The 17,349-nt window shown below is 36.4% G+C and overlaps 1 protein-coding gene across 3 annotated transcripts in view; it reads left to right on the top strand.

The window, feature by feature from the left end:
* Nucleotides 1-17,349, top strand: part of CSMD3 (CUB and Sushi multiple domains 3) — a 1,083,470-nt gene that overhangs the window by 649,092 nt on the left and 417,029 nt on the right. For all 3 annotated transcript variants that reach the window (XM_032609830.1, XM_032609829.1, XM_032609828.1), the window contains one exon: nt 4,515-4,653. In XM_032609830.1, coding sequence (XP_032465721.1) covers nt 4,515-4,653 — 139 coding nt within the window. The remainder of the gene's footprint in view (nt 1-4,514; nt 4,654-17,349) is intronic.

The raw sequence follows: 17,349 nt of genomic DNA, 5'->3' as shown, positions 1-17,349 counted from the left end.
TATATTGAAGTCTTAACATCAGCCTATGTTGAAAATGACACGTAATATAACTAAAAGTTCCAGATTCTATTTTCTGTTGTTTCTTGTGATATTTCAGACCTTTTAGCCTTAATATTGAATCTTATTATCTTTCCATATAAAATTCCTTCCTGTTTTGTGTTTCCTATTTTGGTGAATGGAATTGTCTTCCATAATGTTGTACATGCCAGGGGCCCAGTGACCAATTTAGACTCCTTCATCTTGCTCTCTCATTGCATGTAATCAATAAATGCTTTTGAGTCTGTCTCCTAAATATCTCCGTATTTAGCCCTTTCCTGTTACCACCATATATCAGAATCTGATTATACCTTCCTAGATAATTGTGACAGTCTCCTAATTGATCGCATCAACTCCAGGTACTCTGCTTCTAGTTCATTGTACCTGTAACTTTCATTTAAATGAAAATTGTATTATTTGTCTATATATGTTTATGTAGCCTTTGTCTACAATTTTTTAAACATCTTTATTGGAGTATAATTGCTTTACAATGGTGTGTTAGTTTCTGCTGTATCACAAACTGAATCAGCTATACATATACATATATCCCCATATCCCCTCCCTCTTGCGTCTCCCTTCCACCCTCCCTATCCACCCCTTGTCTACAATTTTTCATTTTTCTATGGTTCACTTTCCTTAATATAGCATATCAGGTCCTTTTTTTTTTTTTTTCTTTTTTGGCCCACACTGCATGGCATGTGGGATCCTAGTTCCCTGACCAGGGATTGAACCCATGCCCCCCGCAGCAGAAGCATGGTTTCTTAACAACTAGACCACCAGGGAAGTCCCATTAGGTCCTTTTCTACTCTTCCTCCTTCATCTCTCATCACTTCTTGGTTCCCTAAAAAAGGTAACTGGCATTACTCAAAAACACGCTAATTCAGCATTCTGCTCTTAAGCACATGCTGTTTCTTCCATTTACAATATCCTCTCTCTCTTTTTCTCCTGGTGAATTCTGACTCATCCTTGAAGACTCAAATTAAATAGAATCTCTTCTGTGAAGCCTTAATTCCTGTCCTCTTCCAAACCCCTTGTTCCAGGGACATATCTTTCTTATATAATTTATGACATTATTACCTTTTATGATTATGTTTCTGAGTTTTGCACATGGGCAGTGTGATAAAAGGAAAAAGAATACCTTAATTACATTTGTAAAGAAGTTTCTAGAGTCAAATTACCTCTGTTCAAATCCTTGCTAGCTGATGTGCAAATTATTTAAATTTTCCACACATCAATGTTCTTACCTACATATGTGGTTGGATTATTTTGAGTATTACATAAAATAATACAAAGGACTTCTTACATAGTGCCTGGCACCTAGGAAACATTTGATAAATGTTAGAAGTAGTACAAATACCACGTGGGCGCACACTTGACACACAATTGTTTGCTGAATGACTGAAATATGAATGAGTAAATGATGAATGAGTGAATAGGACTTGAAAATAAATCCCTGTATCTTGATCTCCTTTCTGTTTTCCATATGTTCCAAGTTTCCTTTGTTCAGTCAAAGATACTGTCTTTTACAGAAGTCTTTCTTAAACTACGGAATGTTTATACTTGGAGGTACACAAGCTTTTAGGTGTTATATGTATAAGCATTTCTTAAATTTTAATAGGTACATTTTTTAGGCATTATAGAAAAATATAACTAATACATAAAAGCAATGATTTTACAGATATTTTTGCTTAGGGCAAGTTTAAAGAAATCATTTATGTTAAAATAAAAGTAAGTCTATTTAAAGAAAATCATTAATTATATAAGCAGTACATGGATGTGGCAAAATTGTAAGGTTTGGGCAATTAACTTTATTGCCTTTCTGTTTGTATTGTTATTCATGTTATAGTTAAGGTTCTCTTTACAAATTCAAATCTTTGTTATTTTTATTACCATTAGTTATTTTAGCTTTCCAGAGCTTTCTCTTTTTCCTTTTTCTCTTGAACGTTTTCTTTACACTTGGTGTCCCCTTATTTTGTCCTGCACTTTGTCCCCTCCATGGTCTGCTGCTGTTGCTCCACCATGGCTTTTCTATGAACATCCTCCTGCCATGTTGCTGCTAGTCACTGTGATCATGAGGCTTTTCTCGACTGATCTGCACTTAGCGTCTGTTTCTTCGCTTAGGTTTCACACTCTCTTGGGGAGGCTGTCTCCATACTTTTGAGATAATAATTTTGTAAAGTTCCAACCCTATGTGTGAGAGAAAGAAGCCAGTTCAGAATGTAGTATGTTAATTAGGAGAAGACTCACTTTGTAGCAGGGCCACTATTTGGGAAAGTCCTTTCAGGAAACAAACAGTCACCATATCTTTATGCTACTCCTTTCCTTTAAAGCTCCTTCCTAACTCTGCCTCTCTAACATGTTGGACTGAGGGACCAGCTGAAATGCTTCTGGGTACTCTACTTTTTAATCTTTAATGACCCATTACTCAATTGCTAATTTTATGACTGATTACCTCTTTCAATCATGATTAGACTGAAGTGCACAGATACTTTCCTAGAACAATTTGAGTTGATAACATATTAGGATTTTTCTATATTTCCAGGACCTTCACTCACCAAAATACTTTACTCTGTCTTTTAAAATATGGTAGTTTAAATGTCTGTTATGCACATAATTTTATTTTTGAAATACATAATAACCCTACAGGAAACCGAATTATGAGTCATCATAGCAAGGAAGAGTAAATAATCCTCATCAAAATGGTCTCCTTTGAAAGCTTTTTAAGAAACAAAATCAAATTCTACTAAGGAAGAAAATTTAGTTTTATATGAAAACTCTTTCTCATACAAATAACAAATGTTGGCAATTTCACAGAAAATATTTTTCTCAAATGGACATTTTGTAGTAATGCTTGATTCCTAGGCCAATTTATTAAATATTTCTTATTTTATTTGGGCTATATCAAATTACTTAAAGAATGAAAAAGTGTAAAAATAGTGTCTAGAACAATAGGTTTTAGAAATTCTGTAAGGTAAAACTGAAATAAACAAGTAAACAACAATGACAAAAATATAAACACATGAGATAGAGTTTAAATGGAAAGAATTAAAGAAAATAAAAATATAACATAGTAAGTCATTGGGAAGGGTCTCTATCTAATGTGTTGAAAAGCCATTATAGTATACATTTGACTATTTTTCTTTCCAAATAATTTTCAATAATTCACATACTCTTTGCTTCATTCCCCACCCCCCACCCCCCGCTTTGTATACCTCCTGAAGGTATAGAACAGGCTAATGTAGCTGGGCTGCAGAGTGAAGGGGAGAAGTTTGGAGTGAAGGCTAGAGTGTAAGGCAATAGCTAGGGTCATTCAGGGCCTTGTTGGTCAACACAGAAAGATGCCATTTAAAAGTGTTTGAGGTTTAAACAATTACTCTGGCCATAGTGTGGAGGATAGTTAGCATGGATGAGGAGAGACCAATTAAGAGGGTCAGTTAGGAGGGTTTATACCAGAGATGAAATTATGGTAATTTAATCTGGTAGCTATAGAGATAGAGAAGCAAGACTAGGCTTGAGGATGGATTGGATATGGGAATAAATAGTAAGGATAATGGAAATATGAAAGATGACTACTTCTAACATTCTGGGCTATGCAAATCTATGGATGGTGGTTTCATTTACCAATATTGAAAATAATGGGAGAGGACTGGTTTTGAGGTCCTATTTTGTAAAAACTGACTTGAAAGTACTTTTGAGGCTTTCAGGTCTTGTGAACTTTAACAAGTTGTTCTTTCAACTTGGTTTATTTCTCTTCAAAATGAGGTGCTTACACTAAATTACCTTATCAGTACCTGCTGGGATTAAAATGCTATGATTGTGGTTTCAGTTGTGTATGAGTTTAGGGGAAAGCAGAAGATTAAATTCGTGAAATGATAAGCTGAGTTGAATCTGATGTTAAAGGGAGAAGAGATCAAGGTACCTGTCTAGGAAAGCAAATGGTATGATGAAACTGTAAATTGAAGGACATTATTCTGACAGCTGGATTGAAGCAAGAGAGAAATTAGCAGATGGGAAATCAGGGAAGAGACTGAATGAATGAAGGCCTAAAATTGTAATAGGGACTCTGGTAAAAGGAAGATCGAAGTTTTAGACACTGTATAGCATGAATTAACAGTATTTGATACATAAATCAGAAAATAAAAGACAGTAAAACTAACAGCTTATATTTTTTTCAAGTTTTGAAAATGATGGAGACACAAGAACGTATTTAAGGGATATAATTGGGAGACTTGAGTTTATCTGACATGCTGAGTGTGTAACTAAGCCATATTTCAAAAAGTAAATTACTTTTTTTAGGGAAAATAATCATTCAATAATAGAATGACTGGATGAAATTTTACTTTCAAAAACAATATTAAATAACATTTAATATGTACATGCAAAAATTAATTTTAAAAAATACAGTTAGTACTAAAAATATTTTCTGCAACTTGTTCTAAAATTTGTGTTTTTTCCTGTTCTCTGATTTTATTTTTCAGCTCCATGTGGTGGCCATTTTTCAGCTCCCAGTGGATTGATTCTCTCACCAGGATGGCCAGGATACTATAAAGACTCTCTGAATTGTGAATGGGTGATTGAAGCTGAACCTGGACACTCTATCAAAATTACATTTGAAAGGTCTCTGCAAATATTTTTCTACTTAAAAAAAAAATTGTCTAAAAGAATACTTGAGATTCTGCATTTTTACTTTCCATATTAATGTTTAATTTTATTACAGTAGTCAATTGTTGGACATTGAGTGTTTCAGAATGTTTGCCCCTTTTAGCCTTTCAGCCTATTTTCAAGTTAATTTTCTATTTCCTTAATGCTCTATCAGTATGAATGACATGTGTAAGATGGACCTTTTTTGATTCATATATATGCATACTACTGTGATATGAACCTATGACCTATAACTTAGTAAGTTTAGTCGTCCTATACTTTGAAGGGCCTGTGGATTCTGTTCTGCTAGATTCCGAAAGGCAAAGGTGCTGTAAACACACTTGAATTGATACCGTATTGCAGCCTAAGACATTTGCTTACACATACTACCTATACCTATATACCTACACTTACAGGTCCTTCAGAAAAATGGCTGCGTCAAATTAATGTAAATTAATGATTGGTCAGTCAAGTTATTTTTTTTCCTTAGGATAATTAGTATTACTGATCAAATAATCTATATCCTAAAAGATTATAATATTGACTATTAAAAATTTAAAAGAATGAATCTTCTGACTTGTGATTGGATCACTATTCTGAATTTTTGTTGTGATGTTAAAAACATATTCTTTATTCAGTGGTTGACATAGCCTGTGTTGCCATAGTAACTTTAGAGAAGCTTGAAAAGCATCTTATTTATTCAGAATCAAATCTTTGTCAGATAACATTTTTCAATTAATGTGGGACCCAAATTAACCCACCTTACTGTATTACACAGAATTCTACTTGGTTTGGAGTATACCATGTAACATAATATTACTGGATCATATCATTGAATAATTTAAAAACTTATACTGATTTGTATCAATAAGACAGAGATTTATAATGTATTTTTAATTTGCTAAATTTAGAGTATCACATTTGAAGGATTAGCATATCTGTCAGGTTATCACAGTTGATCTCATATTTTTTAAAACTGCATGTATTATAGGTTTAAGTACATGATTTTAGTATTTCCAGTTTTGGACTTAACATTATTTTGTATCAGGAGTTATGATGTTAAGGTAATTAAAACATCTTATATTTGCATAATTCATAACATTTATATCCATATAATTCTCACTGATCATCATCCTTCAATATCTAGATAAAAAGTTGAGCCCCATCTCAGTTACAAAGGTAAGTCTAGGCCCTATTTATATTTTCAGAGCTTTCCTGGGGATGCTTTTGTTCACTTCTAACTTTGAATTCCTGCTTTTAGAGTCATCTCTGTTGTGAGATCCAGAGGCTGCTACCCTTTCTCAACTCCTTAGTCTGCTCTTTATTTGGATCACTTGCCTTCATTCTCACAAAAACCTTAGAACAAGGGATAACCAAAGAGGATTATTGCATAATCCAAAATAATTTAAGATTAAATAAACTTTCACTGTGCTAAAATTTTCCTGGTAATTCCCATCACTGGAACGATTGCATCTCTCTCTCCAGTTCCCTCTCCTTAGCCCAGACCCTTACCCAGCTCTATCTAGTCTTTTCCCTATCAGAATCTTCAGCCCTCATTTCCCTACTCCCTAGTCGCCCACTCCAGTATGTAAAGGGTGAGTCTCAAAGTACCTGTTACTTAAGCAGAGCAATTTAGCTATTTGTTGCTCTGAGCTCCCAACTCGGTGATGGATGGGATGATAGGCATGAATTTTGCCTTTCTTTCCAAACATGCAGATTAAGATTTTTTTTCCCCTAAATCAGAAATCAGTTCTACCAAGAATTCACCCTTTCTCCACCTCCCAGATGACTCAAATTGTAGCCAACTTTAAATTTCAAAAAAAGTTATATTCAATTTAGAAGTATTACATAAGCATAAAATAATATGAGGAAATTGTGTTATTAACAAAGTGCATTATTGTATTAAAAAACATTCCCTGTTTGAAAATGATAGTCATTAACCATCACTAAATAAATAACCTCTGATATCGTTCAGCCTTAGGTAGGCTATCTATTGATAGAATTGCCTACCTGAGAAGCAGTTAGATTGCAAAGCAATAGTTGTAATTCAGAACACCACACTTGTGACTTTTGATTTTCAACTTTTATTTGGAGTCACTATTTTCTCTGCCCAAACTTCTTAATATGTATGGCCTATCTCTCCCAACGTGTAGTTACATGGGCCTCTTTGCTATCTTGTTTAGATACCATCAGATTTCTCCAAAGTGAATTAATGTGCACTGTACAGGCAGTGCTCAAAGTCAGACCATTCCAAATTTACCTTCCATGGGAAAAAATCTTTCCAGCCATTTTTTTTTTAAACATCTTTATTGGAGTATAATTGCTTTATAATAGTGTGTTAGTTTCTGCTGTATAACAAAGAAAATCAGCTATATCCCCATATCCCCTCCCTCTTGCAAATCCCTCCCACCCTCCCTATCCCACCCCTCTAGGTGATCACAAAGCACCAAGCTGATCTACCTGTGCTATGTAGCTGCTAATTCCCACTAGCTATCTATTTTACATTTGGTATTGTATATATGTCAATGCTACTTGCACAGTTCGTCCCAGGTTACGCTTCCCCTTTCCCATGTTCTCAAGTCCATTTTCTGTGTTTACGTCTTTATTCCTGTCTTGCCCCTAGGTTCATGAGATCAATTTCTTTTCTTTTTTGAGATTTTTTTAGATACCATATGTATGGGTTAGCATACGGTATTTGTTTTTCTCTTTCTGACTTACTTCACTCTGTATGACAGTATCTAGGTCTATCCACCTCACTACAAATAACTCTATTTTGTTTCTTTTTATGGCTGAGTAATATTCCATTGTATATATGTGCCATATCTTTATCCATTCATCTGTCAATGGACACCTAGGTTGCTTCCATGTCCTGGCTATTGTAAATAGTGCTGCAATGAACATTGTGGTACATGACTCTTTTTGAATTATGGTTTTCTCAGGGTATATGCCCAGTAGTGGGATTGCTAGGTCATATGATAGTTATATTTCTAGCTTTTAAGTAACCTCCATACTGTTCTCCACAGCGTCTGTGACAATTGACATTCCTACCAACAGTGCAAGAGGGTTCCCTTTTCTCCACACCCTCTCCAGCATTTATTGTTTCTAGATTTTTTGATGATGGCCATTCTGACAAGTGTGAGGTGATATCTCATTGTAGTTTTGATTTGCATTTCTCTAACGATTAATGATGTTGAGCATTCTTTCATGTGTTTGTTGGCAATTTGTATATCTTCTTTGGAGAAATGGCTATTTAGGTCTTCTGCCCATTTTTGGATTGGGTTGTTTGTGTTTTTGCTATTGAGCTGCATGAGCTGCTTGTAAATTTTGGAGATTAAGCCTTTGTCAGTTGCTTCATTTGCAAATATTTTCTCCCATTCTGAGGGTTGTCTTTTCTTCTTGTTTATGGTTTCCTTTGTTGTGCAAAAGCTTTTAAGTTTCATTAGGTCCCATTTGTTTATTTTTGTTTTTATTTCCATTGCTCTAGGAGGTAGGTCAAAAAGAATCTTGCTGTGATTTATGTGAAAGAGTGTTCTTCCTATGTTTTCCTCTACGAGTTGTATAGTGTCTGCCCCTACATTTAGGTCATTAATCTATTTCTGAGTTTATTTTTGTGTGTGGTGTTAGGGAGTGTTCTAATTTCATTCTTTTACATGCAGCTGTCCAGTTTTCCCAGCACCACTTATTGAAGAGACTGTCTTTTCTCCATTGTATAGTCTTGCCTCCTTTATCAAAGATAAGGTGACCATATGTGTGTGGGTTTATCTCTGGGCTTTCCTGTTTCGTTGATCTGTATTTCTGTTTTTGTGCCAGTACCATCTGTCTTGATTACTGTAGCTTTGTAGTATAGTCTGAATTCAGGGAGTCTGATTCCTCCAATTCCGTTTTTCTTTCTCAGGATTGCTTTGGCTACTCAGGTCTTTTGTGTTTCCATACAAATTGTCAAATATTTTTTTCTAATTGTGTGAAAAATGCCATTGGTAGTTTGATAGGAATTTCATTGAATCTGTAGATTGCTTTGGGTTGTAGAGTCATTTTCACAGTGTTGATTCTTCCAATCCAAGAACATGGTATATCTCTACATCTGTTTGTATAATCTTTAATTTCTTTCATCAGTGTCTTATAGTTTTATGCATATAGGTCTTTTGTCTCCTTAGGTAGGTTTATTCCTAGATACACTATTCTTTTTGTTGCAATGGTAAATGGGAGCGTTTCCTTAATTTCTCTTGCATATTTTTCATCATTAGTGTATAGGAATGCAAGAGATTTCTGTGCATTAATTTTGTATCCTGCTACTTTACCAAATTAATTGATTAGCTTTAGTAGTTTTCTGGTAGCATGTTTAAGATTCTATATGTATAATATCATATCATCTGCAAACAGTGACAGTTTTATTTCTTCTTTCCCGATTTGGATTCCTTTTATTTCTTCTTCTTCTCTGATTGCTGTGGCTAAAACTTCCAAAACTATGTTGAATAATAGTGGTGAGAGTGGGCAACCTTGTCTTGTTTCCTGATTTTAAAGGAAACGGTTTCAGTTTTTCACCATTGAGAATGATGTTGGCTCTGGGTTTGTCATGCATGGCCTTTATTATGTTGACGTAAGTTCCCTCTATGCCTACTTTCTGGAGAGTTTTTATCGTAAATGGGTGTTGAATTTTGTCAAATTTTTTTTCCTGCATCTATTGAGATAATCATATCGTTTTTTTCCTTCAATTTGTTAATATGGTTTATCACATTGATTGATTTGCATATATTGAAGAATCTTTGCATTCTTGGGATAAGCCCCACTTGATCATGGTGTATGATCCTTTTAATGTGCTGTTCGATTCGGTTTGCTAGTATTTTGATGAGGATTTTTGCATCTATGTTCATCAGTGATATTGGTCTGTAGTTTTCTTTTTTTGTGATCTCTTTTTCTGGTTTTGGTATCAGGGTGATGGTGGCCTCGTAGAATGAGGTTAGGGGTGTTCCTCCCTCTGCTATATTTTGGAAGAGTTTGAGAAGGATAGGTGTTATCTCTTCTCTAAATGTTTGATAGAATTCACATGCAAAGCCATCTTGTCCTGGTCTTTTGTTTGTTGGAACGTTTTTAATCACAGTCTCAATTTCAGTGCTTCTGATTCATCTGTTTATATTTTCTGTTTCTTCCTGGTTTAGTCTCAGAAGGTTGTGCTTTTCTAAGAATGTGTCCATTTCTTCTAGGTTGTCATTTTATTGGCATAGGGTTACTTGTAGTAATCCCTTATGATTCTTTGTATTTCTGCATTGTCAGTTGTTAGTTCTTCTTTTTCATTTCTAATTCTACTGATTTGAGTTCTCCCTTTTTTTCTTCATGAGCCTGGCTAATGGTTTATCAGTTTTGCTTATCTTCTCAAAGAACCAGCTTTTAGTTTTATTGATCTTTGCTACTGTTTCCTTCATTTCTTCTTCATTTATTTTTGATCTGATCTTTATGATTTCTTTCCTTCTGCTAACTTTGTGGATTTTTTGTTCTTTTTATAACTGCTTTAGGTGTAAGGTTAGGTTGTTTTTTTTTTTTTTTTTTGATTCTTGAGGTAGGATTGCATTGCTATAAGCTTCCCTCTTAGAACTGCTTTTGCTGAGTCCCATAGGTTTGGGGAAATCATGTTTTTATTGTCATTTGTTTCTAGGCAGGTTTGATATCCTCTTTGATTTCATCAGTGATCTCTTGGTAATTTAGTAGTGTATTGTTTAGCCACCATGTGTTTGTATCTTTTACAGTTTTTTTTTCCTATAATTGATATCTAGCCTCATAACATTGTGGTCAGAAAAGATACTGATACAATTTCAATTTTCTTAAATTTACCAAGGCCTGATTTGTGACCCTATATATGCTCTCGGGCTTCCCTGGTGGCGCCGTGGTTGAGAGTCCACCTGCCAATGCAGGGGACACGGGTTCGTGCCCCAGTCCGGGAAGATCCCACATGCCACAGAACGGCTGGGCCCGTGAGCCATGGCTGCTTATCCTGCGCGTCTGGAGCCTGTGCTCCACAATGGGAGAGGCCACAACAGTGAGAGGCCCGCGTACCGCAAAAAAAAAAAAAAAAAAAAAAAAAAAAAAAAAAATATATATATATATATATATATATATATATATATATATATATATGTATATATGCTCTCTCCTGGGGAATGTTCCATGAGCACTTGACAAGAAAGTTTATTCTGTTGTTTTTGGCTGGAATGTCCTATAAATATCAGTTAAGTCCACCTTGTTTAATGTGTCATTTAAAGCTTGTGTTTCCTATCTATTTTCATTTTGGTTGATACCTCCATTTGTGAAAGTGGGATGTTAAAGTCCCCTACTATTATTGTGTTACTGTCGATTTCCCCTTTTATGGCTGTTAGCATTTGCCTTATGTATTGAGGTGCTCCTATATTGGGTGCATAAATATTTACAATTGTTATATCTTCTTCCTGGATTGATCCCTTGATCATTATGTACTGTCCTTCTTTGTCTCTTGTAATAGTCTTTATTTTAAAGTCTATTTTGTCTGATGTGAGAATTGCTACTCCAGCTTTCTTTTGATTTCCATTTGCATGGAATATCTTTTTCCATCCCCTCACTTTCAGTCTGAATGTGTCCCTAGGTCAGAAATGGGTCTCTTGTAGACAGCATATATACAGGTATTTTTTTTTTTTGTATGCATTCATGGAGTCTATGTCTCTGGTTGGAGCATTTAATCCATTTACATTTAAGGCAGTGATTGATATGTATGTTCTTATTACCATTTTTTAAATTGTTTTCGGTTTGTTTTTGTAGGTCTTTTCCTTCTTTTGTGTTTCCTGCCTGGAAAAGTTCCTTTAGCATTTGTTTTAAAGCTGGTTTGGTGGTGCTGAATTCTCTTAACTTTTACGTGTCTGTAAAGGTTTTAATTTCTGCATCAAATCTGAATGAGATCCTTGCTGGGTAGAGTAATCTTGGTTGTAGGTTTTTCCCTTTCATCACTTTCAGTATGTCCTGTCACTCCCTTCTGGCTTGCAGAGTTTCTGCTGAACGATCAGCTGTTAACCTTATGGGGGTTCCCTTGTATGTTATTTGTTGCTTTTCCCTTGCTGCTTTTAATATTGTTTCTTTGTATTTAATTTTTGATAGTTGATTACTATGTGTCTCGGCATGTTTCTCCTTGGATTTATCCTATATGGGACTTTCTGCACTTCCTGCCTTTATTGACTATTTCCTTTCCCATATTAAGGGAGTTTTCAACTATAATCTCTTCAAATATTTTCTCAGTCCCTTTCTTTTTCTCTTCTTCTGGGACCCCTGTAATTACAATCTTAGTGTGTTTAATGCTGTCCCAGAGGTCTCTGATACTATCCTCAATTCTTTTCAATCTTTTCTTAATTTCCACTATTTTATCTTCCAGATCACTTATCCATTCTTCTGCCTCAGTTGTTCTACTATTGATGCCTTCTAGAGAATTTTTAATTTCATTTATTGTGTTGTTCATCATTATTTGTTTGCTCTTTAGCTCTTCTAGATCCTTATTAAACGTTTCTTGTATTTTCTCCATTCTATTTCCAGGATTTTGGATCATCTTTACTCTCATTACTCTGAATTCTTTTTCAAGTAGACTGCCTATTTCCTATTCATTTTTTTGGTCTTGTGGGTTTTTATCTTGCTCCTTCATGTACTGCATATTCCTCTGTCTTCCCATTTTTCTTAACTTACTGTGTTTGGGGTCTCCTTTTCACAGGCTGCAGGTTTGTAGTTCCTGTTGTTTTTGGTGTCTGCCCACTGTGGGTATGTTTGATTCAGTGGGTTGTGTACGCTTCCTGGTGGAGGGAACTGGTGCCTGTGTTCTGTTGGATGAGGCTGGAGTTTGTTTTTCTGGTGGGCAGGACCACATCCAGTGGTGTGTTTTGGTGTGCCTGTGAACTTAGTATGATTTTAGGCAGCCTTTCTGCTAATGAGTGGGGTTGTGTTCCTGTCTTGCTAGTCATTTGGCATGGGGTGTCCAGTGCTGGAGTTTGCTGGCCACTGGGTGGAGCTGGGTCTTAGCATTGAGACAGAGATCTCTTGGGAGAGCTCTCGCCAATTTATTTTACTTGGGACCAAAGGGTCTCTTGTGGTCCAATGTCCTGAACTCGGCTCTCCCACCTTAGAGCTTCAGGCCTGACACCCAGCTGGAACACCAAGACCCTGTCAGCCACACGACTCAGTCTGCTGTCCTGTCACGAAGTCTCCTGAGGTCCAGGCGTCCCGTCAATATCTCCTCTCCTTGGGTCCCAGAGACACCTTAGGGGCCGCCTCCTGTCAGGGGCTTCCAGGTCAGGTGCAGTCGCCTGAGGGCTGGGCGTCGTATCTGAGTCATGCAGGACGCTGAGCACTAGCCTTCTCTGCACCAGAGTGTAGCGTTGGGGGCTTCGGCTGGCGTTTGTGGCCCAGGTTACTGCTTCCACCCAGGTTTACATGTGGGCCTCAGGTTTACAACTTCAGGATTCTCCAAACTTTTTTCTTTTCCTCTGTGCTCAGCCTAGTTCCACTTGGTCATAGGGTGCTGCGTTCAGAGGCCTCGCCCCCTGCACTTAAGACCAGAGTTTCTCGTGGGCACAAAAGCATTTCTTTCCAGTTCTTGAAGATTGGCTCTATTAGGTCACTCTTCTGATTCTCAGCAAGGCTACTCACTGCTCCAGTAGACAGCTCATTCCAGCCATTTTTATAAGATGCATCGCTAGAGAGAAAAACCTTTTAATTTCTATGCATATGGTTTACCTAGTACTTTTTTCTCTGCCACTTTCTTATTCTCTTATCTGTTTCCTGAGACACAGATCTTTTAAGTTAGGCTGGAAGCAAGAGAGTCAAATTGAAAAGTGATTTTCACTGTTAGGGTTTGTGCAGAGCAACAGAAAACAGTTCTGGACATTGAACCATAACAGGCCTGGGGTGAGAAATGATTCTCAGAGTCCAAAGATTTTGGCTTCTCCCATTAGCATAACTGAATAGGACTTGTCAACTGTGCCTCTTTTCTTAATCCCTAAATTACGTGCTCAAGTATATTACAAATCTCCTAGCTACTTCACTTCCTTGATACCAATAATTTTTTTTTCAGCTGTTCCTTGTTAATTAGCCCAAACACTGGAAGAATCAAGAGTTAGAATGCTTTATATGTTTATTGATGGTATTTTCACTAACTTAGACAAGGCACAGCTGTTTCAGTATATTTCTTTTGAATCATACTTTCTGTAACTAAGATAAATAAAGTCCCAAATTCTTTTAAATGTTCTAAACAGAAATGTTTGTTTGGGGGTTTGAATCCTCCATCTGCCCTTCACACACACACACAAGCCCATAAGATTCTTGAGTTTGAGCTATTTGAAGGGAAAATTATTTTAAAATCTTCCATTTCTTTTTTATCTAAAGACCTTAAGGGTGTGAGATATTGCTTTAGGGCTGCTCATACTCTCTGTGCTCTGTCAGAAACTGTTTTGTTTAAAGTAATTCACATTTAAAAACAGCTGTTATGTGGTTAGAGGTAGCTCTGTAGCAAAACAATGAGCAACAATGTTCATCAAGTTAAAAATTATAAATGAGAATTTTATCCATTAGGTGGTATCATAAAATAGTCACTTAGAAATCAGAAATATGTACATCTAACACCTCCTTATTTAGTGACCTTATAATATCTTGGTGCTTCATTTCCCCCTTAAGATTGTTTTGAGAAAAAGATATCATCTTTAAAGTATCCATCAAGAATTATGTTCTTAAAAAAACTAGTTCCCTTCTGATTTCCAGCTGAGCTCTTATAAGGACACTGGCTGCAAACTCTTTAATAGTTCCTCTCATCCTGAGAATATTTTTTTATAGAAGTTATTTCCAAAAAATGGATTGTATTATTGCAGAGTAACATCATTTGCTTTCTACTATTCATGAATAACTTAAATTAATTAGGTTGAAAATGAAATTTAAAAAATTAGATAATATAATTAAGGTGGCTACATAGCTATTTTGCAGGGTTTTTTAATATTCTCAAATGTCATGATTGCTTAGAATTAATCTACAGAAAAAACCCCACTAAAAACGTTACAAATATATTAGTCATTAGTTGGCTTCTTGAGATTATCTCAAGTAGCTTAAGTCAATAAAATCTTAAGAATTACAATTTCCTATCAAATGCACAACAAAATAACAACACCACCAACGGACATTTGTGTTTTCATTGTTTATCTCTTCTTAACATAGCCAAATTGTTGTCTTATTCTCAGATTTGCAGAGGAATTTTTGCTTTGTTTCTTCCCTCACTTCTTAAAGTTTCTCATTATATGGCAGCTCCTAACTGAATTCATTTTACTAGTAATAATCCTAAACCTGTCTTTCTAGTCACTTTCCTGTCCTTATCTCCTTGTCCACAAGCTATCAGTATCAGTCTTCCTGAGTGCAACTTTTAAAATGAGAACTATTTCAGTTTAGTCAGAATGGTTTTGGATTACACAAAGAACATTTTAAAAAACACCAGAAATTGAGTAAGAATAGATGCAATTTCATTTTTAATATCATCTAGTGGCTCCATAACATTCATTTATGATAAACAATAATGTCATAAACAAATGAACACTAGATTGAGGCAATTCATGAGAAATTCGTGCAACTATCTTAAAATAAAAGTGAAAGAGATTCAAATTATTGTGTAACTCTATTCCATTTCCCCTGTTATTATAATGTATTTTTATTGTTCCTTGAGGCAAATCTGTGATGATTTTCTTTTCAAAGATTCACTCCTACTGAACAGTATTCTCTGTATCACCATTTAATGTTGCTATTCTATTAAGAATTAAGTCTCTTTATGTTTCAGTTCAAAGTAATCCCTGACTCTTCTGTGCACTTTAATTTGGTTGTTATCAACTGACTAGCTATCAAAGTGAAACTCCAATTTCAATACTACAATAGGGGGGAGATTGGTTCAAGATAGCAGAGAAGGACGTGCTCTCACTCCCTCTTATAAGAACGCCAGAATCACAACTAACTGCTGAACAATCATCAACAGGAAGACACTGGAACTCACCAAAAAAGATACCCCACATCCAAACAGAGGAGAAGCCACAATGAGACAGTAGAGGGGCACAATCACAATAAAATCAAATCCCATAACTGCTGGGTGGGTGACTCACAAACTGGAGAACACTTATACCACAGAAGTCCATCCACTGGAGTGAAAGTTCTGAGCCCCACATCAGGCTTCCCAATCTAGGGATCCAGCAATGGGAAGAGGAATTCCTAGAGTATCAGACTTTGAAGGCTAGCAGGAATTGATTGCAGGACTTCAGCAGGACTGGGGGAAACACAGACTCCATTCGTGGAGGGCACATACAAAGTAGTGTGCTCATCAGGACCCAGGGGAAAGAGCAGTGACCCCATAGGAGACTGAACCAGACCTACCTACTAGTGTTGGAGGGTCTCCTGCAGGCATGGGGGCTGGCTGTGTGTCACCATGAGGACAAGGACACTGGAAGGAGAAGTTCTGGGAAGTACTCTTTGGTGTGAGCCCTCCCAGAGTCTGCCATTAGCCCCAACAAAGAGCCCGGTTAGTGTTGGGTCACCTCAGTCACTCCAGTGCTGGGTCACCTCAGACCAAACAACCAACAGGGAGGGAACCCAGCCCCATCCATCAGCAGACAAGTAGATTAAAGTTTTACTGAGCTCTGCCCACCAAAGCAACAGCCAGCTCTACCCACCACCAGTCCCTCCCATCGGGAAACTTGCACAAGCCTCTTAGATAACCTCATCCACCAGAGAGCAGACAGCAGAAGCAAGAAGAACTAGAATCCTGCAGCCTGTGGAACAAAACCTACATTCACAGAAAGACAGACAATTTGAAAAGGCAGAGGGCTACATACCAGATGAAGGAACAAGGTAAAACCCCAGAAAAACAACTAAATGCAGTGGAGATAGGCAACCTTCCAGAAAAAGAATTCAGAATAATGATACTGAAGATGATCCAGGAAAGAGAATGGAGGCAAAGATCGAGAAGATGCAAGAAATGTTTAACAAAGACCTAGAAGAATTAAAGAATGAGCAAACAGAGATGAACAATACAATAACTGAAATGAAAAATACACTAGAAGGAATCAATAGCAGAATAACTGAGGCAGAAGAACGGATAAGTGACCTGGAAGACAGAATGGTGGCATTCACTGCTGCAGAACAGAATAAAGAAAAAAGAATGAAAAGAAATGAAGACAGCCTAAGACACTTCTGGGACAACATTAAACGCAACAACATTCACATTGAAGGGGTCCCAGAAGGAGAAGAAAGGACCTGAGAAAATATTTGAAAAGATTATAGTTGAAAACTTCCTTAACATGGGAAAGGAAATAGCCACCCAAGTCCAGGAAGTGCAGAGAGTCCCATACAGGATAAACACAAGGAGAAACATGCTGAGACACATAGTAATCAAATTGGCAGAAATTAAAGACAAAAAAAAAAAAAAATATTGAAAACAGCAAGGGAAAAACAACAAATAAGATACAAGGGAACTCCCATAAGGTTTACACCTGATTTCTCAGCAGAAACTCTACAAGCCAGATGGGAGTGGCATAATGTACTTAAAGTGATGAAAGGGAAGAACCTTCAACCAAGATTACTCTACCCAGCAAGGATCGCATTCAGATTCGACAGAGAAATCAAAAGCTTTGCAGACAAGCAAAAGCTAAG

The sequence above is a fragment of the Phocoena sinus genome, chromosome 17 (assembly GCF_008692025.1).
Source record: "Phocoena sinus isolate mPhoSin1 chromosome 17, mPhoSin1.pri, whole genome shotgun sequence".
NCBI lineage: Eukaryota > Metazoa > Chordata > Mammalia > Artiodactyla > Phocoenidae > Phocoena > Phocoena sinus.
The sequence above is the reverse complement of the archived record's forward strand: the minus strand, read 5'-3'. Positions and strand labels throughout refer to the sequence as shown.